General features: G+C 42.4%; 1 protein-coding gene across 1 annotated transcript in view; it reads right to left on the bottom strand.

Moving 5' to 3' along the window:
• The window catches only part of UCHL3 (ubiquitin C-terminal hydrolase L3), an 88,663-nt gene that overhangs the window by 50,987 nt on the left and 13,420 nt on the right, over nucleotides 1–24,256 (bottom strand). Inside the window, exons 3-4 of the mRNA XM_068265242.1 lie at nucleotides 21,557–21,642; nucleotides 15,821–15,868 (exon numbers count right to left, since the gene is read on the bottom strand). Of these exons, the coding sequence (XP_068121343.1) occupies nucleotides 15,821–15,868; nucleotides 21,557–21,642 (134 nt within the window). The remainder of the gene's footprint in view (nucleotides 1–15,820; nucleotides 15,869–21,556; nucleotides 21,643–24,256) is intronic.

Below are 24,256 nucleotides of genomic sequence, written 5' to 3'. Positions count from 1 at the left end.
GTACATGTGGATACTTCTCTTTTATAAGCTGGAAAGCAGATTGCAGACTTTCCCATTTGTTGTTAGATTCAGTGGTTGGACAACACTAGCCTGAGCAGCTTATTGCCATATTCAGTGCATGGAACGTTTAAGAGAGCTGCCACTAATAATGGGGTTTTTCAATTTTGGAGTACATAAATAACCATTTTCATTTCTACTCCGGCTGTTCCTCACATAGGCATATTTCCAAAATAAGGCAGACACAGGACATGAAGATTAACCGTGACTAAATATCTTCTGAGCATAATATGTGCACATTGGTGGCATCAAACTTTTATAAGCCAAACCACATGAAAATCCCAGAAACTCTTCACATGCTGGCACTGAAAAAAAAAACGGGACTGAGATTTCAGATTAAAGAAATTAAAAAAAAAAAAAAAAAACACATTTAAAAAGGTCTTTCTATTCAACAAATATTTCAGTTACAGGCAGAGGACGGTGAGCTCACCGATGCATTGGCTTCTCATATTGCTCTGAAACGTCCGGTGCAAAATTGCTGGCATTTCCTGCTCACCACACTACACCAGAATCACCCACGCCCATTACATTTGCAATGTAATTTTGCCTTCTTGAAACAGAAGGTATTTGCATAATTCAGCTGCAAATGAGCAACTGTGGTTTCCCACAATGCATCACTACAGAATCCCTTTACACCCTTGAAAGCTTAACCGCCAGTGCATAGTAAGCCTGTAGCTAATACATTTTTGCAATAAATTCTCCACAACCATATATTTTGTAGATTCAGTTACCCTTGTCTACAAGCAACCGATGGGAGGAGGATAAGAACATCACATGGGCTTCCCTCCCCTCTGCATTATAAGGACCACTTCAGCAAAAAAAAGTAGACAGTTAAAATCTGACAGAACATGGCCCATGTCAGCAATAAAGTCACATATTCCTTTGATTAATCTCAATAGCTGGATAAGAGCAGGTATCAATAATATTGAAGACATAATGGCCTCAATTCACTAACATCATGCTGGAGATAATAAGGCAAGAGAAAACTTACCTCCACACAGTAAGAGGGTTATCTTATCTCTTCATTCCTTATGTTACCTCTTCTGCAGTTAATTTACCTCCTCTGTAGTTCTTTTCACACGCAGTTAATGAACAGCCTGTCTTTAACTCTGGAGTTATTTTAAGGATTAAAGAACTTAAAGACAGAAGAGTTAACTGTAGGTTTGCCTGAGGTAAAATGTTTCCTGAATACGACATGCCTTATCACCATGGTAACAACTCTAGAAGAGTTATTAAAGACAGGAGATAAGCTTAGTGAATTGAGGCCAAAGACTGGGAAAAGACTGGAACCTTTTGAATTCCTGAAGTGGAAGTACAAATGATCAGACAAGGACTACTTCACATACCTCCAACTTAACCATTTATTAACCTCTCATACTCTACCCAACGAATAATTGCCTCAAGCAGTATGGGACTTTTTGTTGAAACCCAAATCCTCACCCAAGGGGGGGGGGGATCTTTTTGGCACAGTCTACTAAACACCCCAACACATTCTCCCATCCTGAAATATCTTAAAATATGGGAATACGACCTAAAAAAGAAGCGATCCCTATAACAGACCTCAAAAGAGCACTAAGCAATCTAAAAAAATACTCTAAGGCTGCTTACACACAGGGACGTTACAGGCGCACGTCAGTGCGCCTGTAACGCTCCCCCCCAACGCACAGCAATGTAAACACAAGTGGGCTGTTCACACAGCCCACGTTGCGTTACATGTAACGCTGCACGTTCTCCCGAAAGTGCAGCATGCTAAGGCGTTAGAGCGGCTTAAGCCGCGTTAGACTGTTTGCACATGCTCAGTCATGTTGGGGAGGAGCGGAGAGCGGCCAGGCACATGGCTAATTAATATTCACTGCACGTTGTGACGTGCAGTGTTTACTTCCTGGAGCGGTTGCTCTGTGCGGTGATTGGCCGGCGGGACCACGTGATGCCGCATGCGTACAAGAGTACGCATCACGGACGCCAGAGTGAGCTGCACAACGCGGCTCACTCTGACGTCCACACAGAATAGCACCAGGCGTCGCGTTAGGTGCACGTTATGCGACCTTAACGTGGCACCTAACGCAACGTCTTAGTTTGCAAGTAGCCTAAATGTGTCACCCAGGCAGGAACCACAAAAAAAAAAAAAAAAAAAAAAAAAAAATACTCTGCAAATGGTATCTTACAACCAGAATCCTAGCCAAGATGTCCCTACAACACTCTCCAAATTGTTGGAGCGAGTGTTAACAGACGGGCACACTCTCCCATGTACTATGGGATTGCCCCAAACTCACCACATACTGGTCAGCTATCTTCAAAATAATATCCTCCATCACCAAAACACAAGTACTCCCCTCACCAACCCTAGCTTTATTTCTTCTCAACATAGATCATTTTCAGCCACATCTCAGATTAGGAATAACGCACATCCTATGTGCAGCTATTGACGAACTGGAACACAATTGACACACCTTTCATCACTCAGGTAGTCCACCTAACAGAATATAACCTCAAATTGGAATACCTGTTAAAGATCCAGAAACAATCAAAATGTATGGCAACACATATGGGGCTTGATTCACGAAGCGGTGCTAACCTACTTAGCACGTCTAAAGTCTTTAGACGTGCTAACTAGGGTGCTAAGTAGGTTAGCACCGGATTTCTCAATCAGATCGTGCGCTAACTTTGCGTGCGTAAAGTTTTACGCGCGAAAAGTTTTACGCGCGCTAAGTCCCATAGGCTTTAATGGGCACTTCGCGCGGTGCGCCCTGTGCTCTGTGCAGTACGCGCGTAAAGTTTTACGCGCATAAAGTTTTGCTCGCGTAAAGTTTTGCGCGCGTAAAGTTTTATGCGCGAAAAGCTTGTTTAGACGTGCTAAGGGGGTTTTCACAGGCGTGCTAACAGTTAGCACCGCTTTGTGAATCAAGCCCATGGTCCTTTGACTGGAACTTAACTACTTTGGCCTCCTGGACGTACTAGCTACGCCCAGGAGGCCATGTGCGAGTCCGCGCGCTCCCGGCCGCGGATCGTTAGCCCACGAATCAGTGTATCGGTCTGTGGTGCCCGATCACTGATTCCTCTCCCCCGCAGAAAAAGCGACAGCTTCTCTCAGAAGCTCCGCTTTTTCTGGCTGTTGCGTCTCCCGTGCGTCCCTATAAGCGTATGCTACGCTTAGAGTGACGTCTTGTAAACAAACTCATGGCCGCCATCTTGTGGCCAAAAAGTAATACTACATCTGAAATAAAAAAAATAAAAAAAAAATTAACACACATTTACAATATAAACACATTGTTTACCTCCCACCCTCCCAAAACTACCCAAATAAAATGTTTAATATAAAAAAAAAACAAAAAAAAACATTACAATAAAAAAACAAAAAAAAAAAAAACATGTAAATATTTACCTAAGGGTCTAAACTTTTTAAATATCAATGTAAAGATGAAATATTTCTAGATTTTTTTTTATTCTAAACTTGTAAATAGTGATAGATGCAAAACGGAAAAAATGCACCTTTATTTCCAATTAAAATATTGTCGCCATACATCGTTATAGGGACATAATTTTAACGGTGTAATAAACGGGACATATGGGCAAATACAATACTTGAGTTTTAATTATGGAGGCATGTATTATTTTAAAACTTATTGACTGAACACTGAGAAATAATACATTTTTTCCGTTTTTTTCTTATTCTTCCTGTTAAAATGCATTTACAGTAAAGTGGCTCTTAGCAAAATGTACCCCCCAAAGAAAGCCTAATTGGCGGCGGAAAAAACAAGATATAGATCAGTTCATTGTGATAAGTAGTGATAAAGTTATAGGCTAATTAATGGGAGGTGAACATTGCTCGGATGCATAAAGTGAAAACGACTGAAGGCTGAAGTGGATCAAACGCATAAGGTCACCCTCTAACAATACGTAACTAAACAGTTAAAACTAGAATTCCCTACCACAGAATAGGCTGGTCCCAAGGGCAGTCATGGAGATCCTAAACTAATGATAAACCCTCCTCCCCCATCTCCTTTCCGCTTGACTTAGCAGGTCCTACTATCGGGCCAGACTACATCTACTTGAACCTCTTCAAGTCTGAGATCTAGCTCTAGACCTTCGTAAATTCATTGACTATTCGGCATGAGCTGTAATCCTCGGCCCTACGCATCTATTAAGGCACTATGCACTCTCTACTAGTTGTGTTTATGCTATTAGTTTGGCATATTCCCACTTTATGTGGGTGATTGTTGTTTCTTTATATATTAAAATTAGACCTTCAAGTACTAACTCAGTTGAAGGTGCTTATTCCACCTGATTTAGAACTGTTCTATAATACATTATTTCTGAGTTGCTATACAGTAAATAACGGTTTTGTTATTTATTATTATTGAAAATGAATGATACTCATTACCTATATCTTGGATTTGTAAACTGTGAAAAATTTCAATAAAAATCAATTGAAAAAAAAACTGACAGAACAGACAGGTTTTGGACTAGTCCATCTCCTCCTGGGGGATTCACAGGATGGCTTTTCTTTTGTTTTCAAAAGCATTTCCTGAACAGCAGTTTAACTGCCAAAGTAGTAAGTTACCAGCAAGCTTCCATACATGTTTGAACACTATTTTGGAGGTTAGACTCATCAACTGCCATTCAGGAAATGCTTTTGAAAACAAAGAAAAGCATGAGAATCACCCATGAGGAGATGGACTAGTCCAAAACCCGTCGGTTCTGTCAGATTTTAACTGCCACTTTTTTCACTGGAGAGGTCATTTAAGTATAGAATATCTGCGAAAGGACCTTTTCTGCTGCCCCAAATCACCGGTTTGTAGTATCATTATGGCTCAAAAAACTGAAGATTGGGAAAATGTTTGTTTGGAGAGAGTTTAGACAGAGACAGCAAATGAGATGCAAATGAACCCGACATGCATGAAAATAGAATGCAAATACAACTCCACTTGTAAATGGGCCAATTAAATGCACTTCCTGTTAATTTTGTTTGGCAAAGTTCCAAGCTGCTATTTGTAATAAAGCGGACCTGAACTCAGAACGTCCTCTCTGCTCTAAAAGATAAGCAACAATAAAATAACCTTAAAATATACTAACAATTTTTTTTTTTAGTAAAACAGCATTCATAGGGTTAAATCACAGGACTGACTTTTTCTCCTGCACGGGCAGCCGCTTCCGAACTGGTGATAACCTAATCTTGTGTTTACATTCTTCACCTGGTACAATTAAAGCGGTATAAAACCCAGACATAATTAATGAAAACATGTTTTCCTACTTTTTATATGCCATAGGGTTATCATATTTGCATTTGTACATAAGTATTATTATTCATTTAGAAATTACAAGTTCCCAAAAGTACAGTTTTTTGCTTTGAGAGCTGCCTTTGCAATTTATTTATAACTGGTTTTATTCATTATGTAGTGAAGGTAAGACATGCTTTGACTGTCTGTGTTGAGCTGCTTCTCCACAGTAAGGCCTAGTGCACATCAGAGCGGTTCTGCTGCGGTTTGCGATCCGCTTGCGGGTGCGGATCCGCTTGGGTAATGTATTTCAATGGGCTGGTGCACACCAGAGCGGGAGGCGTTTTGCAGAAACGCATACTCCCAGGCTGCTGCAGATTTTGGATTGCGGATGCGTTTCTGCCTCAATGTTAAGTATAGGAAAAACGCAAACCGATCTGAAAAACGGCACTTCAGAGCGGTTTGCCAGGCGGTTTTTGTTACAGTAGCTGTTCAGTAACAGCTTTACTGTAACAATACATGAAATCTAATACACCAAAAACGGTTCACAAAACCGCAAAATGCTAGCTGAAAGGCTACAGAAAAAGAAAAAGCGTTTCAAAATGTGCTAGCATTTTGCGGATCTGCTAGCGGTATTTGGTGTGCACCAAGCCTCAGAGAATGTTTCACATTCTTCACTTGATACAATTAAGTAAACACAAGATAACATTATCTACAGTTCAGATGTGTCCAGCTTTGTTGGCAGGAAACTTCTAATTCCTGTGTGTAACCGTTTGAATGCTGTTCTATTAAAAAAAAAAAAAAATATATATGCTGGTTGTATAGAATATGCTGTAAATAATTTATTAGAGCAAAGAAGAAATGCTGGGTTTCATTCCGCGTTAAGTAAACATTCTCTGACTGTGCAGAAACTTCTGCTATTGAATCCTGAACTGAAAAACACTGCAATCATTGCTGGGTGCATTTACAATAGAAATACAACAGTTATGAATAAAATGCAGCAGCAGCTTTCAAAGTAAATAAACTGAACTTTGGGAAGATATAATTTCCGAATGAATAATAATACTTGTGCACAAAAGCAAATATGATAATTGTATGGGTTATAAAAAGCAGGAAAACACATTTGTATTGAATATTTTGTCAGAGTTTAAAACCGTTTTAAGGTTTAATTGCACTGCAATAAGAAGTGTATGCGACGTTCACAGTGTGATGTTAGTGCCACATTGTAACGCGTAGCTTTATGGTAACATACTGCTGCAGTGCGTTACCTCTAAACGCACATGCTAAAAGGTACAGGGAAGCATACTTTTCCTTGCATGTATGCCTCACTGTACCTACTGAATGCGATGGTAACGCAGCATTGCAACTTTACAATGCAAAATCCCACTGTGAACCGAGCCTTAAAGAAAAACATTTGTTACAGCTGATCCAAATTCTGCAATAAATCTGCAGTGTTTCTACTTTCATGGAAGCAGACATAGGGTTAAAGGGAACCTTAACAGAGGGATATGGATATTTCCTTTTAAACAATACCAGTTGCCAGGCAGTCCTGCTGATCTCTTTGACTTCAGTAGTGGCTGCATCACACACCCGAAACAAGCATGCAGCTAACCCAGTCAGAGCACCTGACCTGCTTGTTGAGGGGCTGTGGCTAAAAGTATTAGAGACAGGATCAGCAAGAGAGTCAGGCAACTGGTATTATTTTAAAAGTAAAAATCCATATCCTTCTCAGTTTAGGTTCCCTTTAACATCTTGTGTTTACAAATTAGCTTCTCTGCTGAGGCAGCCAGCTGACAGATCAAATTACACTGGTGATTAGTCACAGATGAGGGGTAATTAGACAGGTTAAACTCTCAAAATACATACAGGTTGCATTTCTCTGTTTTCCTTCTGTTTAGGTGTATTAACCTGAACTCTTGTACAATGAGTGTGCTGCTCATAGTCTTTAGGATCTCCCCAGGGTCATTACCCCCTCCACTCCAGCACTGATGAATAGATTCTGTAGTACTGCACAAATGTGAGTTCTGAACAGCAAATGCATAGTGAAGCAAAGAGATTGAGCACTTTTTCTTTCAGGAACAAATGCTTCCTTTTTTGGCACACATATGGTTTTGGAACCCACTATTAGCACAAGTGATTCAGAAGGAATAAAATTGGCTTCTCTAATTTAGATTATGACAGAACCTTTAGGGACCTACATACCTTTATTTGGCCCTGCAATTAGGAAAAGCAAGTTGTTCAATTGTCTAAACCTTCCAGTTTTATCCAGGTACGATTCCCCAAAGTATATGAAACTCCCTCACCGAAAGATTTTCACAGCCATCTGCAAAATGATTGGTGCCGCCTTCAGGTACCTGCTAGCTCTGGCCAGGTCTCACATACAAAATCAGGACACGTGCATGAGAGCCCTTACATATGAGCAGACATTAGTAGCAACATTGCATTGCCCATCTGCAGAAAGAGTGCTCCAGGACCTGATGCTCACCTCGAAAATATTGCCAAAAGGCACAATGTTTAGAAATCCCAGAAATACCGTGCTGCAATTATCAACAGCCTTAAAGAGAATCTGTATTGTTAAAATCGCAGAAAAGTAAACATACCAGTGCGTTAGGGGACATCTCCTATTACCCTCTGTCACAATTTCGCCGCTCCTCGCCGCATTAAAAGTGGTTAAAAACAGTTTTAAAAAGTTTGTTTATAAACAAACAAAATGGCCACCAAAACAGGAAGTAGGTTGATGTACAGTATGTTCACACATAGAAAATACATCCATACCCAAGCAGGCTGTATACATCCTTCCTTTTGTATCTCAAGAGATCATTATACACAGGCAGTGTGCATAGAGGGGCCAGGAGGGGGGAGATGCATCACAGAACCACAACACTGAAGAACTTGGCAGCCTTCCAGACACAGGCTGACAAGTCTGACAAGAGAGAGATAAGTTGATTTATTACAGAGATGGTGATAGTAGAACGTGCTGCAGTAAGCCAGAACACATTAGAATAGCTTTTGGAACTTGTAGGATGATAAAAAACAGGATGTCATTTTTGTTACGGAGTCTCTTTAAAGGGGTTCTGTGGCCCTTTTTCAAAATGCAATATGAATAGATATGTTCCTTTCACAAGTAATAATCTTTTTTTCCCTGGTCTTGTTTAGAAACAGCTGTGCTGTCTTCTCTCCTGCTCCTTTCTAATTATTTGTCTAGTTAGACGAATATTGTGCTGCAGGAAGAGGTAGACAATACAGCAGCTGTTCCTCCCTGCCATCTGCCTCTCCTTCCCCCTGCTGCACGTCATCTGATGAGTCATCCCTGACCTTTCTGCAAGCTCCAGACAGCAGGGGGAGGGAGATCTGCCTCTTGTGGCTTCAGCTCAGCTCATCTCTCAGCTCACAGACCCGGAAGCACTTTACATTGCAGCCATCTTGCCCAAAGGTTTAAAAATTACATTTTATTAATTAAGTAATTTATTGGCAGCGGGGAGCAGCGAAAATAGGAGAGATGAAGAGGGGGAATAATGGGGGAAACAGTAAAATGTTCATTTTAATGTGCTGTAAATTCACCACAGATCTTCTTTAAAGAGAATATGAAGGGGAGTTCCATTTTTGAAACTGCAGTACCTTCGTAGTTTGCTGTACGGCGCTGTAAAGCACTGTGAAAGAGCACGGCGCTACATAAATGCAAAATCCAGAATGCTAAAGACAAGTATTGGATGAAAACAAAACACTAAGCAGGCAACATGGCCACACATGAAACAATAAAAAAAAAAAGAGAAAAGAAGTGTAAATAAATTCAGCCATCAAAGAAAACAAATGGATTTTAGAATTTTGTCAGTAACAATGGTTATTGCATGTCTTTACAGCGAATAATTACTGAATTCCCCCCCCCCCCTTTCTACAGTCAGCTTTAGGTGACAATGTGAGCTCATCAAGTACCTTCTTGCCTGCAGCTGAAGAATGTGACCAGTCTATACAGCATGATGGAGACATAAGGCTACAAATACATGACCTGACCCGAGAATTAATTTGCATTTTTTAAACTATGCAACACCTTATTGTTTTCTTACTGTGAGAATCCAGTGCTTCTCAGGCAATGTTCTTTCAACTAATACCAGCCTGACAAACCCTGTCACTCAGTAGGATCACTCCAAGAGTACCTTGTTACAACTACTTTTCTTGCCAAATTAATTGTTGACCAAGGCTGAGTTGTTAAATCCAAAGACAACCAGGGTGAGTTACGAAGAGGAGATCTGCATAGATGTGCAGTGAAGTGAATCAGTGTTTGCTACAATCATGCTACGCTACAAAGTTAGTTTCTGTATTTCTTCTGCACAATGTGTGATTTGAAGCTAAGAAGTGTTCTCTTCATGCATCTATTATTCATCACCCTTGGTATGCAAAGAAACCGGTCTAGGTCAGTAACAGTTTCCTTGACCAGGTAGTACAGTTTACAGCACTACGTGTCCTTTGCTCCTGATTTCATAACTGAAACCAATAAACAGTGCAAACATATGCCTCTGCAAGTCTTATTATCCCTTACCCATTGCCTACAACATTTTTCACATGCCTCACTTTCAGTGTGACTGATACTGCTGTGTAGATGTAATACAGTAGTTAAAGGGGCACTACGGCAAAAAAAAATTGTAAAATGTACAATATGTCCAAACAGACAAAGAAGTACTTTTTTTTCAGAGTACAATTAGCTATAAATTACTTTTCTCCTATGTTGCTGTCACTTACAGTAGGTAGTGCAAATCTGACTAAAGTGACAGGTTTTGGGCTAGTCCATCTCTTCATAGGGGATTCTCAGAAAGGCTTTTATTCTTTATAAAGATATTCCCTAAAAAAGATTTAAACAATGATGCTGGCCAGCTTCCCAGCTCGCTACACAGTTTTTTGGCAGTTGAACAGAGCAACTGCCATTCACTAAGTGCTTTTGAAAATAAATAAATCCCTGACAATACCCTATGAAGAGATGGACTAGTCAAAAACCCGTCACTTCTGTCAGATTTCTACTACCTACCTACTGTAAGTGACAGCAACATAGAAGAAAAGTAATTTTTGGCTCATTTTACTCCTGAAAAAAAAAAAATGTACTTATTTGTAGATGTTTGCACATATTTTGCAATTTTTTTTGCCATAGTGCCCCTTTAACAGGCAAAGCAATATGCATCAGTACTGGAAGCTACAGCAATGTTGGCAATGGGCAGCAGCTGTGCAGCCACCAGTTTAAAGTGGATCCGAGATAAACGTTTACTTTTTGCATAATTGTGTTCCATTCATTTAGTTTAAAAGCATTCCTCAAGCCAAATATTTGTTTTGTTTTGATACTCCAATTCCGAATAAACTAGACAAGCCTCGCCCACAGCTTCTCCAGACAGCCTTGGCACTCAGTCCCAAGTAGCAAGGGCTTATTGGAGCTCACTCTGGGCAGGAGGAGGAGAAGGTTATTAGCCAGAGATTTCAGAGGCAGAGGGGAGGAGAGCGGAGTGAATTTGTCACAGGCTGAGGACTGGAGATGCTATCAGCTTGCCTGTGTGTAATGTGACAAACAGAACATGGCGGCACTCATTGTATCACAGGAATAATCAATCAAACTGTTGAAGCAGTTTGCAGCTAGATTTACTGTGTACACTATCTAAACTTTAGATAAGATATATAGACAAGTTACTTGATACAGTTAGTCTTTCTTCTCGGATCCGCTTTAAGTAAGGAAATAGCAAGATTATGCTTGCCTGTACTTACACAGGCTTTGCACATGAAGAACTTAATTCAGTAGTGGATATAAAATGTAAACACCATATGTACTCAAACATAAACCAATATTAATAGGATTAAAGAGAACCCACGGTGGAGAGTTTTTTGTTAAAAAAAAAAAAAAAATTTAAAAAACATTTAAAAAAAAAAAAAAATGCTATCCGATTCGGGTAGCTAGACGGATCAGGTAGCGTCAATTACCACCACTTCTACTTCACGCAACTGGTGAAAAAAAAAAAAAAGGTCCGTGACCCGTGGGGTCACAATGCTGCAGCTCTGCATGACTCAACAGAGCAGAGGGAGTTGAGGAAGCGTCATGGGAGAGGCAGAGCTTGCCGATTAGAACATGGGAAGGGGTGTTCCTAATGCCAGAGTGGGGACACCCCTTCCCCTCATAGATTGCCGACAAGCAGCTTGTCACCAATTTGGGGGGTTAGGGGTGACAGCATGGCTCAGGGGGAGTTGAGAGTGGTGCGGAGGGGACACAGAGGCATGGCACAAAGCAGGAAATATTCCTCTGTGTCTTAACTGCCTCCCCCTGCGCTGTCTAAGCAACATCTCCCTTCAGACATGAGAATTTATTTTTGACTCAAGTATAAACCTAGGGTAGAAATCCAGGCTGCTACTTTTCACATCCTCATATTTTCCAGGTGGTCTAGAGGCCCCCTCCTCATAAGATTTCCTGGTGTCTAATAGCTCCCTTCCCTCCCCTATACAGCATACCTGGCGATTAGTGGTCCCCCTCCCATAGTGTTCCCTGGTGGTCAAGCAGTCACTCTGCCTCCCTGTCCCCCATACATTGTACCTGCTGTCTAGGGATTTCCCCTCTGCCCATACAGTGAGCCTTTTGTGCAGACACAAGTGTGATCTCCTGCCTTATGCTGGGAATACACAATACTTTTTTTTTTGGACGATTTACCATTAGATTGATTTTCAATTTGTTTTTCCATTCGATTCTCTTATCTTTTCTTATCAATTTCCATTCTCTTCTAGCAGAAATAGAGCAGTAAAACGATTGAAAGTAAGATCAGACATGTTGGAAATTATCTATCGAACCATCTATCTGCTGAAAAAAAACAAACCACATGTGTACTCCCAGCTTTGCTCTCTAAAGTGATTGACCAAATCTTCAACATGCATCCCAATACTTTCTAAAAATGAAACAGATATTGGGCTCGCTTACCCCTTAGAATGCTTTGCGTTTAGTAAGAATGGGCACTATTAGAGAACTATGTAAGACATGCAAGGAGGAACATTGGAATCCCTTATTTTTTCATCACTTTGGCCCAGTGCACACCAAAAACCTCTAGCAGATTTGCAAAACGCTAGTGGTTTTTGAAGCAGATTTTAGACTTTTTTTTTTTACATACCTAGCGGTTTTTGGAGCTTTTTTTGTGTAGCAGATTACGAATATTGTTACAGTAAAAGCTTACTGAACAGCTTCTGTAACAAAAACGCCTGGAAAATCGCTCTGATTTAGCGTTTTTCAGAGCAGTTTTCCACTTTCCTATACTTCAACATTGAGGCAGAAACGCCTCAGAAATCTAAAAAATGCTGCAGCCCCCGAGTTTGCGTTTGTGGAAAAAACAAACCTCTCTGGTGTTCACCATCCCATTCACTTTTATTAGCCAAACAGTTTTCCCCCGCAAGTGTTTTAAAAAATGCTCCAGAACCGCTCTGGTTTGCACCAGCCCTTTGTGAGGTAAACCAAACTAGCTCACCTCAGTAATGCCATACCATGCCAGTAACCTCTCTCCTCCTGCAATGGTGAATGAGCTTTCCAGTTATGTAAAAAGTAGAGGTCAATTTTTACCCATTCTATTGACTGTCTTATTTTTATAGGAGTCAAGAAAAACATCACACGTTAACAGTTTTAGTGCATTTCAAGTGTTGTATGGAATTTTTCTTATTTACAGCAATGCTAACTGCAAAACTGAGACAGAAAAATGCCTCATGCAAAAATGGCAAAGAGAAGAACCATTACTCATTAATAAAAAATATAATGTACCCAAAGCAGAAGGTCTAAAATGCACTGAAACTAGGTTATCTGATAACTTAACTCACGCGTTATTTCATTCAGGAAAGGTTCAAATGAATGTAACAACTGGATGCAAAAAAAAAGTAATTCTGGAGAATTCCCAATGACCTGTGTGACAGCATAGCTATGTTCCCCTAGCAGACTAAACATCACAGATTAAGACTATCCATGCAGGAAATGATTTTTCTGACTGATGTAATCCCTATGCAAGTATTCTGATGATTTAATATTTCTAATTGACTCACTTTCAACCAATTTTGTCCAGCTTAAATGCTGGAAGTCTAACCAGATACGTTTGGAGGGGAACGGGGGGACAAAACTGTGCAGCGGGGCAGGAACAGTCAGGATCAAGGGTCTATTTTGATACACTGCATTGAGCAGAGGTCTATCAAAACTGAGTATACGGTGTAGAGAGGGATTGATTGCTGTCTGATAAAATTCCAATCTGATAGAAATTGATTGGCTCAGAATATTAAGCCATAATCGACCTGTGTATGGTCAGCTTTAGCCTCTCCTAATCTGTGAGATAACAAAATTGAACCTTTCCTCTGTTACCACATCTTTTTGAGTTAAGTGGTAGGACTAAATATACATATATGGGGTGCGACCATGGGGGCTGCGTGTTCCCCTGCCTACGCCTGCCTCCACCTAGGGTTTTGGGAGCAGGGAAGTGGTGAGGGGCAGGCCAGGGTATCGGGAACACGTAGCCCTATGGCTAAGATATGTGGATGACGTTTTTGTGCTATGGAGGGGCTCCAGACAGGATCTTGACTTGTTTGTAGCTGACCTAAATGTAAACAACAGGAATATTTTTCTAACATACACTAGGGACCCCAATGAAATCTCCTTCCTTGATCTTTCTATCAGAAAGGAGGGAAATTCCCTGGTTACCTGCACATACAGGAAACCCACTGCTGGGAATACCCTCTTGTCGGCTGCCAGCTCTCACCTCCCGGCCAAAAAGTGGGCGGACCCCACATGCCAGTTCCTTCGGCTTCGAAGAAACTGCAACACTAACTGATTTTCAAAGGGAAGCCGGTGAGCTGAGGGGCAGGTTGCTGGCAAGGGGGTACCCCAATTGTGTGATAATGGCCTATCATAGGGCTTTGGCCCGTGATAGAAGAGATTTGCTGACTAAGAGGTCAAAAGAGGGACAGGAGGCTTTTGTTAATGGAAAACCCAACTCGCTGGAGGTTTCCCGTATTGTCACCACGTATGGGGCCCACTTTGGTGAAATTAGACAAATTCTTCAGAAGTACTGGAATCTTTTGCAAAGAGACCCAATTATGGCAGACATTGTGGGTGACTATCCACATATGGCTGCCAAAAGATGTACAAACTTGGGTGATTTGTTGGTCTCCAGCGAGTTTGGGTGGAGTAAGGCCCCTAAAAAGAAAACCAACAGAGGAATGCACAAGTGTTTAGACTGTGATGTGTGCAGATATGTCCAGCCTGGTAATAGTTTCTACAATCATGATCGATCAAGATCCTTTGCGATTAATGACTATGTAGCTTGTTCCTCTGCTAGAGTAATTTACCAGATTAGATGTCCATGTGATCTAATATATATTGGGAAGACTTACAGACCATTAAACACACGTATTGGCGAGCATATATCTAATATTAAAGGCACAACAATTGATAAAAAGGAGGCTCAGTCCTCTAGCTCAACATTTTAGAACTGTACACAATGGCAATATTTCTGGACTTCGGTTTATGGGGATTCATAAATTGAACATTAGCCCCCGTCGGGGTGACTATGACAAGCAACAGAAGAAGCGCATCAGTGGTTTATTTTAAATGATGTTTTCCTCTTGACAATCATCTAAGTCCCGGCGTGGTTGCCATGGCTATATAAGGACGCAACCACGCCGGTGACGTCACGTCTGAGGAAGTCAGGAGATAGTGACGAAACGCGTCACGTGAGGGGGCGGTACCCGGAAGCTTCGCCGCACCAGCATTCCCTGTTGCCTCCGCCGCTCTTCCTCCTCCTCTGCCGCATGTTAGACGCTGACCCAGGCTACACCATTGGATCCTTTGGCCGGTCCTAACAACGCGGCTACGCTGCAGGACTAGAGGGCTTGGTCCCTCCGGACTGGTGATACACACTATCATCTCGGGGTCACGTGAGTCCAGTAGCCCTATTTACAGGGCACATGTGCATGAAGGTGTAGAGGTTAGACACTAGTAATCAGTGTCGGTAATGAGGGCGTTTGAGCAACTGCATAGAGGCGTGCTGTTAATTTATAGCACACGGGTGTGAACCTTATGCTTGGTGCAGAAGAAATTGCAACGCTTCTGGGATTTGTCTGCCATCTGGCTATGTGCTTTTGGGGCCCGAAGATTTTTTGACATGTCAGCTCTGCTTTTTTGATAGGAGTGCGCTCCTGGTGGAACTGCGGGGTTCCCCAACAGATTCATGGCCAGGCCTTTTGTTGTTGTTTAAGGGGGATAGTCTGATTGGAATATCACTGTTTGTAGTTTTTTCTAATTAATGAATTTGCAATAAATTTTGTATTATTTTTTTGTAACCAGCCTTGTGCTCCCCGTACCTTTCTCTTTTTGCAGGACTAAATATACCACAGATTTTAAGCAAAGCAGTTTGCTGTTCAATGAACAAAAAGGACAATGTAAAAACCAAACACTTTATCTTAGAATACTTCTAGTGAGATCAACAGAAAGAGGAACATTTCTTTTAAAACTAGCAGCATAGAATGTAGGAACAAAAATTAAAAAAAAAAAAAAAAAAGTGTACCTCAGACTGTCCTTCCTGGGCACTGCTTTCATGTGTAACCCGAATACTCTAATGAGACAAAGACAAAAAAAAAAAAAAAAACCTTAATATTTCCAGTGATTAGCTTCCAACCCACACCACAACAAGCCAAGCCACAGAAGATCCACAATGCTCAATCTATAATAGAAAGAGGAGAGAAAGCAACAGCAAAGGTGCAATTTCCACCACAAAACACTCTGATTTCAAGTATGCAACTAACAGATACTCAGAAATTCACATCTGTTTATTCAAAGCACATTTTATGGAAATCTGGGCAGTTGAAACATAGCAATTTACATAGCTGCCCCATGCATAAGGACTCCTCAGTCCAGATGTGGGAACAGAAGAAAAATGTCTCTTTTCAGCTCACTATTGCACAATGCTATAATAAGGAAATGTCTACACACACACACATTTCAATGCATGAGGAGGATCTGAACTTTCCTAATTTTTTTTTTTTTTTTTTAATATTGCAGAGAGCTGCATAAATAACTCAGCTAGGTAAAGGACACCTAAAGTGAGAAGAATATAGAGGCAGACATCTTCCATTTTCAAATAAGCAATGCACTTTGCATGGCTGTTCTGCTGATCCTGACATTTAAAGCAGTGCTCCCAAACCCTGTCCTCAAGGCCCACCAACACTGCATGTTTTGTACAGTATAAAGCCACAGAGCTAAGTAATAAGCTCTGCTGCAACACTAATTACCCCACCTGTGATTTTGTGTGGTTTCCTGCAAAACATGTACTGCTGGTGGGCCTTGAGGACAGGGAAGGGGAACTGTGATTCAATGGACCTCTGCCTTAATTTTAAAAAGTAAAATATATGTAAACATATACAAAATTACTTTTCTCCTATGTTGCTGTTACTTACAGTAGGTAGTAGAAATGACAGAACTGACAGGTTTTGGACTAGCCCATCTCCTCATGGGGGGGGGGGGGGAGGGTTCTCAGAGGTTTAATATTCAAAAGCACTTGGTGAATGGCAGTTGCTCCATACAAATGCCCAAAAAAGTGTACAGCGAGCATGGAGCCTGGCTAGCATCTTTGCATAAATCTTTTTCAGGGAGGGTCTTCATGAAGAATAAAAGGCCATGCTGGGAATCCCCCATGAAGAGATGAATTAGACCAAAACCTATCGGTAATGTCAGATTTCTACTACTTACTGTAAGGCTAGATCCACACTAGGCCCGTTTGCAGAACGGACCTGCTGTCCGTGACCCGAATGCAAACAGATCTGTGCTGCCCTTTTGCAGCCAAAGTTTTTGATCAGCTAGTGTTTTTTTCCCTCCCCCTAAAAATGGATGGCTGCAGCCAGGACCCCAATAGGTGCCCCCTAGGAAGTCTGAGGGGGTAGCAGTGGTGTGTGTGTGTGTGTGCACACATGTGTGTGTGCACACATGTGTGTGTGTACGTGCGTGCGTGCGTGTGTACGTGCGTGTGTTGCGTGCACAGCTGCGGGGAGGGGGGATCCCCCACCTCCCTCACCTGGGTCCCCTGTCCCTGCTCTATCCTCCAGCCATTTGTGGCAAAAATGTAGCAAGCAAGTGAGCAGGGAAGCACCTTACTTCCTCTGCTCACCGTGACTTCTGGCAATGCCACCCTCTAGTGGGCAGCATTGCCAGAAGTCACAAGGCGAGCAGAGGAAGAAAGGTGAGACATGGCAGCGCTTTCATACAGAGGCTGTACCCGAATGATTTATCTGCATGGATGTGCAGAGCTCCAGAAACTGGACAACATTACACAACTAGCACTCAAAACTGGTATAACAAAGGAGGGTGTTAGCTTCAGTAAATACATTTGTGAACAGATTATTCCCTATTGGACTATCCCACGGCGATGACGGACCCTCGCGGGGAAGACCTGGCTGCTACCCCCCTCAGGCTACCAGGGGGGACACCTATTGGGGTGATGTGAAGGGGAGGAGCAGGCAGTAGGCAATGCGGATCTCCCTCCGTTTTGTGTGCAAGAATAGCCTGTGTAGAGGGAGATCAGTTTTTGCACTGCCCTCCAATACCCCTCCGTGTATCCGGATCCATGTGCGTTGCGGGAAAATGCAGCAGATCCGAACTTCCCATTCAGGTTTTGAAAACGGGTCAATGCAGACAGATCTGTTTTTGTTTGGGTGAAGACCGCTGCTATTTGTAACATTGCCATCCGTGGCTCTGGTTTTGATCAGGTTTAAAAAAGGAAAAAAAAACAAAAACCGGAGCCACGGATTGTTTCCGGACCTAGTGTGAACGAATGACAGCAACATAGGATAAAATAAATTTATGGCTCATTTTACTCAGGAAGAAATGTACTTCTTTGTATATTCTTACATATATTTTAAAAAATTATACGATTTTCGCGACAGAGGTCCTTCAGGGCCCATTCACACTACAGCGTTTTACCGGCAATGTTGGCAAAAACGCTGAAGCGCTAGTGCAATAGAAACCTATGGGCCCGTTCTTGGGCGATTTGTGTTAATCGCCAAACGCGTAGCCTGCACCATTTTCAGGTGAATTGATCGCATTTCAGTGCTAGAAGCGCTAAACACGATCGCAGAGAAATCGCTGCAGTGTCCAGTGATTTTTCCACGTTAAATCGCAGAAGAATCACTCCCCGCAATTTTGCGCTTTCAAGTGTGAATAGAGCCTAAGGGCTGGTTCACACAGGCGTTTTTGCTGCGTTTTAAGTGGCAGGGAAGTGAAAAAAAATGTATGATATAATGAATTGCATGTGTAGTACGGATTAAAAAAAAAAAAAAAAAAAACATTAGTAGCAAAGAAAATATATCATTTTTATTTTCAGTTATATAGTTTTTTTTTTTTTATAACATTGCATCATTCTCTAATATTTGCAATTTACACACTAAACTCAGCATTCTAAATGAATACACAGAGCAGGCTAGTGATCTTTTGAACTTTACTCTGCAGAAAACCGAAATACAGTGACAGACACTTGAGATCATAAGCTTTAGAAGACAGAGCTCTCTGCGGCTTTGAGGGCCCATTTCCACTAGCCGGCGCACCCGGCGGCACTTCCTGGCCATGCACAGCTATGGGATTCGCTGCTGCCTGCACAGACAAATGCTGCAATGTCGACAAAATCGCTAAGGCAAGTGATTCAGATGGCGGCAGCATTATCCCCTATGGCACAGTTACCCTCCGCAATTTGCTTGCAGGGAAACTCTGCGGCTTCGGCCCGAATTCCGCAGCAGTGCAAACGGGCCCTGAAAGTCGTAGAGCTCAGATAAGCTCTTTTGCATAGATAACAACTAAAGTTTCTTAACTCTTTCTGTACTGGAAACAATATTAGACTCATATCTCTGCTGCTAATGTTTTATTTCTTAGCTGTACTACACATACAAATTATTATATCATAAGTTAATCTTCACTTGCCTTTAATGCAGCGTTTCAGATGTGGCGTTTTTTGCGATCTACCGCTAACCCATTAAAGTGAATGGGAGCGTTTAGAGGTGGCTTTGGCAGGCTCTCATGAAAGCCTGGCGGTAGATCCCGGAGTTGCGTCTCGAAAGCAAAATATTGCTTTTAAAAGCGGTAAACGCCGGGAAACAATTGCAGAGACCCGACCTGCTAGCCGTGAAGGCTTCCAAAAAGCTAAGCGCCAGCGTTTGAGAGTGATACCGAGCGAAGGCTTGGCAGAAGCCCGTGTGAACCAGCCCTTCACCAGTTTACAGTCCAACTGCCACAACAGTGTATACACAAAAGGGTAGCCTAGGCATGTTAATCTTGATCTATTCCAAGGAGTGGTTTGGAAACAAAGGAAACTATTGTTTGGTACACACAATACACAGAGATTTTCTGGCCGATTGACTGTCAGATCGATTATTTCCGACATGTACGATCTGCTTTCCAATCGATTTCCTATTGTAGTGAACGGAAATCGATCAGAAATTGATCGGACATGTTGGAAATGATCAATCTGACAGTAAATCGGACAGAAAATCTCATAGTGTACCCAGCATAAGAGCTGACTAATCCGAAATCTGTCTGAACTGTCAGATTGATAATACCTACTGTAAAAGACAGCAACTTTAGGGAATAGTATACAGCAGGGCTGCCCAATAGGTCGATCGCGACCGCCTTCTCGGTAGATCGCGGCCTCTTGGCCGCGTCTCAAATTTTGCGGCCAGCAGCATGTTTAGCTGCCGGCCAATAAGAATGCAGGGGAGAAGACGCAGCGAGCAGAGAGGGAGGAGAGAGGCGGCGCGGCCGCTACGTCATGGCTGGGGGCGACGCCGGGCAGCCTGCAACGTGCGTGCTTGTAACATGCCCGGCACCGCCCCCAGCCATGATGTAGCGGCTGCGCCGTCTCTCTCCTCCCTCTCCGCGTCTTGCCGTCTTCTCCCCGACATTCTTATTGGCCACTGGCCAGCGGCCTGCCTGCCGGCAGTTCCAGGAGTCCAGAGGACCCTGGCTAACCTACGCTGCAGGTACATATACCTGGCTAAGCTACACTGAGGGCCCCTGTACCTGGCTAAGCTACACTGGGGGCCCCTGTACCTGGCTAAGCTACACTGGGGGCCCCTATGCCTGGCTAACCTACACTGGGGGCCCCTATGCCAGGCTAACCTACACTGGGGGCCCCTATGCCAGGCTAACCTACACTGGGGGCCCCTATGCCAGGCTAACCTACACTGGGGGCCCATATGCCAGGCTAACCTACACTGGGGGCCCATATGCCAGGCTAACCTACACTGGGGGCCCATATGCCTGGCTAACCTACACTGGGGGCCCATATGCCTGGCTAACCTACACTGGGGGCCCATATGCCTGGCTAACCTACACTGAGGGCCCATATACCTGGCTAACCTACACTGAGGGCCCATATACCTGGCTAACCTACACTGAGGGCCCATATACCTGGCTAACCTACACTGAGGGCCCATATACCTGGCTAACCTACACTGAGGGCCCATATACCTGGCTAACCTACACTGAGGGCCCATATACCTGGCTAACCTACACTGAGGGCCCATATACCTGGCTAACCTACACTGAGGGCCCATATACCTGGCTAACCTACACTGAGGGCCCATATACCTGGCTAACCTACACTGAGGGCCCATATACCTGGCTAACCTACGCTGAGGGCCCATATACCTGGCTAACCTACGCTGAGGGCCCATATACCTGGCTAACCTACGCTGAGGGCCCATATACCTGGCTAACCTACGCTGGGGGCCCATATACCTGGCTAACCTACACTGAGGGCCCATATACCTGGCTAACCTATACTGAGGGCACGTAACCTATGCTGCAGGCACATACACCTGGCTAACCTACGGCGGGGGGGGGGGGGGGGGCGTGCTTAGCATTTGGGACGTTAGTAGATCTCCCGGCCTCGGCAAATTTTAAAGTAGCTTGCGAGCCGAAAAAGTGTGGGCACCCCTGGTATACAGGCATTTACAGAAGTAATTTCCATGGAAGCAGCTTTCTGTCAATATTGTCATAGTCCTGATCTATGTTAGTGAAAGTATAAAGGTCAACCAATTCAATAAAGTAACCTTTTTTCTTATAGAAGAGATTTACTAGGATTTAACTAACATTTTTAATACACAAAACTCAATCAAATCTGAAGTGAATATAATGAGCAACAGTTATTGTAGTTTGGGTGGAGATCTATTTAAAAGCAACTCAGAACATGCACCAGGTGGGCAAGCTGAAAGTGAAGAGAGTAAAGACAGCATTATTCATGGTATAAAGAAAGCATTACTTCATCTCTTTCTAGGAACTTGGCTCTTTCATCAGGGCTCAAAGAAAGTGATTCTTCTATAAACTTTTCTAGGGCAGAGTCTTTTTCTGAAGGAAAAACAAAAAAAAACAAAAACAAAAAAAAAACACGTTATCAGCAATCAGAATGCAAACCACGCAGTCTGTCATACAATCAACATATACAGTGGTGTGAAAAACTATTTGCCCCCTTCCTGATTTCTTATTCTTTTGCATGTTTGTCACACTTAAATGTTTCTGCTCATCAAAAACCGTTAACTATTAGTCAAAGATAACATAATTGAACACAAAATGCTGTTTTAAATGATGGTTTTTATTATTTAGAGAGAAAAATAACTCAAAACCTACATGGCCCTGTGTGAAAAAGAAATTGCCCCTGAACCTAATAATTGGTTGGGCCACCCTTAGCAGCAATAACTGCAATCAAGCGTTTGCGATAACTTGCAACGAGTCTTTTACAGTGCTCTGGAGGAATTTTTGGCCCACTCATCTTTGCAGAATTGTTGTAATTCAGCTTTATTTGAGGGTTTTCTAGCATGAACCGCCTTTTTAAGGTCATGCCACAACATCTCAATAGGATTCAGGTCAGGACTTTGACTAGGCCACTCCAAAGTCTTCACTTTGTTTTTCTTCAGCCATTCAGAGGTGGATTTGCTGGTGTGTTTTTGGGTCACTGTCCTGCTGCAGCACCCAAGATCGCTTCAGCTTGAGTTGACGAACAGATGGCCGGACATTCTCCTTCAGGATTTTTTGGTAGACAGTAGAATTCATGGTTCCATCTATCACAGCAAGCCCTCCAGGTCCTGAAGCAGCAAAACAACCCCAGGCCATCACACTATCATCACCATATTTTACTGTTGGTATGGTGTTCTTTTGCTGAAATGCTGTGTTACTTCTACGCCAGATGTAACGGGACACGCACCTTCCAAAAAGTTCAACTTTTGTCTCGTTGGTCCACAAGGTATTTTCCCAAAAGTCTTGGCAATCAGATGTTATTTTTAGCAAAATTGAGACGAGCCTTAATATTCTTTTTGCTTAAAAGTGGTTTGCGCCTTGGATATCTGCCATGCAGACCGTTTTTGCCCAGCCCAGTCTCTTTCTTATGGTGGAGTCATGAACAATGACCTTAATTGAGGCTTTTGAGTCCTGCAGTTCTTTAGATGTTGTCCTGGGGTCTTTTGTGGCCTCTCGGATGAGTTTTCTCTGCACTCTTGGGGTAATTTTGGTCGCCCAGCCACTCCTGGCAAGGTTCATCACTGTTCCATGTTTTTGCCATTTGTGGATAATGGCTCTCACTGTGGTTCGCTGGAGTCCCAAAGCTTTAGAAATGGCTTTATAACCTTTACCAGACTGATAGATCTCAATTACAGTACTTTGTTCTCATTTGTTCCTGAATTTCTTTGGATCTTGGCATGATGTCTAGCTTTTAAGGTGCTTTTTGTCTACTTCTCTGTGTCAGATAGCTCCTATTTAAGTGATTTCTTGATTGAAACAGGTGTGGCAGTAATCAGGCCTGGGGGTGACTACAGAAATTGAACTCAGGTGTGATAAACCACAGTTAAGTTATTTTTTAACAAGGGGGGCAATCACTTTTCCACACAGGGCCATGTAGATTTGGAGTTTTTTTTCTCACTAAATAATAAAAACCATCATTTAAAACTGCATTTTGTGTTCAATTATGTTATCTTTGACGAATAGTTAACGGTTTTTGATGAGCAAAAACATTTAAGTGTGACAAACATGGCAAAGAATAAGAAATCAGGAAGGGGGCAAATAGTTTTTCACACCACTGTAACATACAAATATATCAAAAGAGGGCCATCACCACTGTGGTTTTAGGCGAAAGTAGGCTCAAATAATCAAAATAAACTTGTCATAACAAAACTTGAAAATGGGACCCAAAAGGGCAAAAAAAAATTAGCAAAGGTGCATTTTTTCTTTTAAACGCTATACGGACACTATTATATCTACTGTATTGTAATAGTGTTCAACATGCTAATGTGAACATTCACCTCCAGTGACAGGCTGGCACTGTAGGAAGTCATGCTAAAATGCACTGTTAGGGAATGCAGCTCAGAGACTGCACTGAAGAGAAAGGAGCAGGAGGCCATTTACCAATTAGTTGTCCTGAGTTTGAGGATTCTTGCAGGTATCAGGTTAGATACACCTCTCGGTACCAGCATTTACCTCACTAACACATTACTGTTATTCATACATATGTTGCACGCGTAGTTCATTTTCTCTCCTAAATTCTAAAAGATGCAGCTTCATATCCCAGTTCTGAGGTAGCCTGGATTGCTACAACTTCTCCCTAACAATATACTTATATTCTAGTATGACTAATGTTCCCTGGCTGTAAAGAAGATGCAGCAAACACAACCAAATGAAGAAAAAAATAAGCTGTTCAGTGCACCAAAACAGGGCAGTGTTTATATTCATACTCTCAGTAATTAAAAAAAACCCCAAAAAACGCTTGAGGGTGTGTGTTCGTGATCGTGTGTGTTCGTGTGTGTGTGTGTTCGTGTGTGTGTGTTCGTGTGTGTGTGTGTGTGTTCGTGTGTGTGTGTTCGTGTGTGTGTGTTCGTGTGTGTGTGTGTGTGTTCGTGTGTGTGTGTTCGTGTGTGTGTGTGTGTTCGTGTGTGTGTGTGTGTGTTCGTGTGTGTGTGTTCGTGTGTGTGTGTGT

This window comes from Hyperolius riggenbachi, chromosome 2 (assembly GCF_040937935.1).
Source record: "Hyperolius riggenbachi isolate aHypRig1 chromosome 2, aHypRig1.pri, whole genome shotgun sequence".
Classification (NCBI taxonomy): domain Eukaryota; kingdom Metazoa; phylum Chordata; class Amphibia; order Anura; family Hyperoliidae; genus Hyperolius; species Hyperolius riggenbachi.
This window is presented reverse-complemented; position numbering and strand designations above follow the sequence as displayed.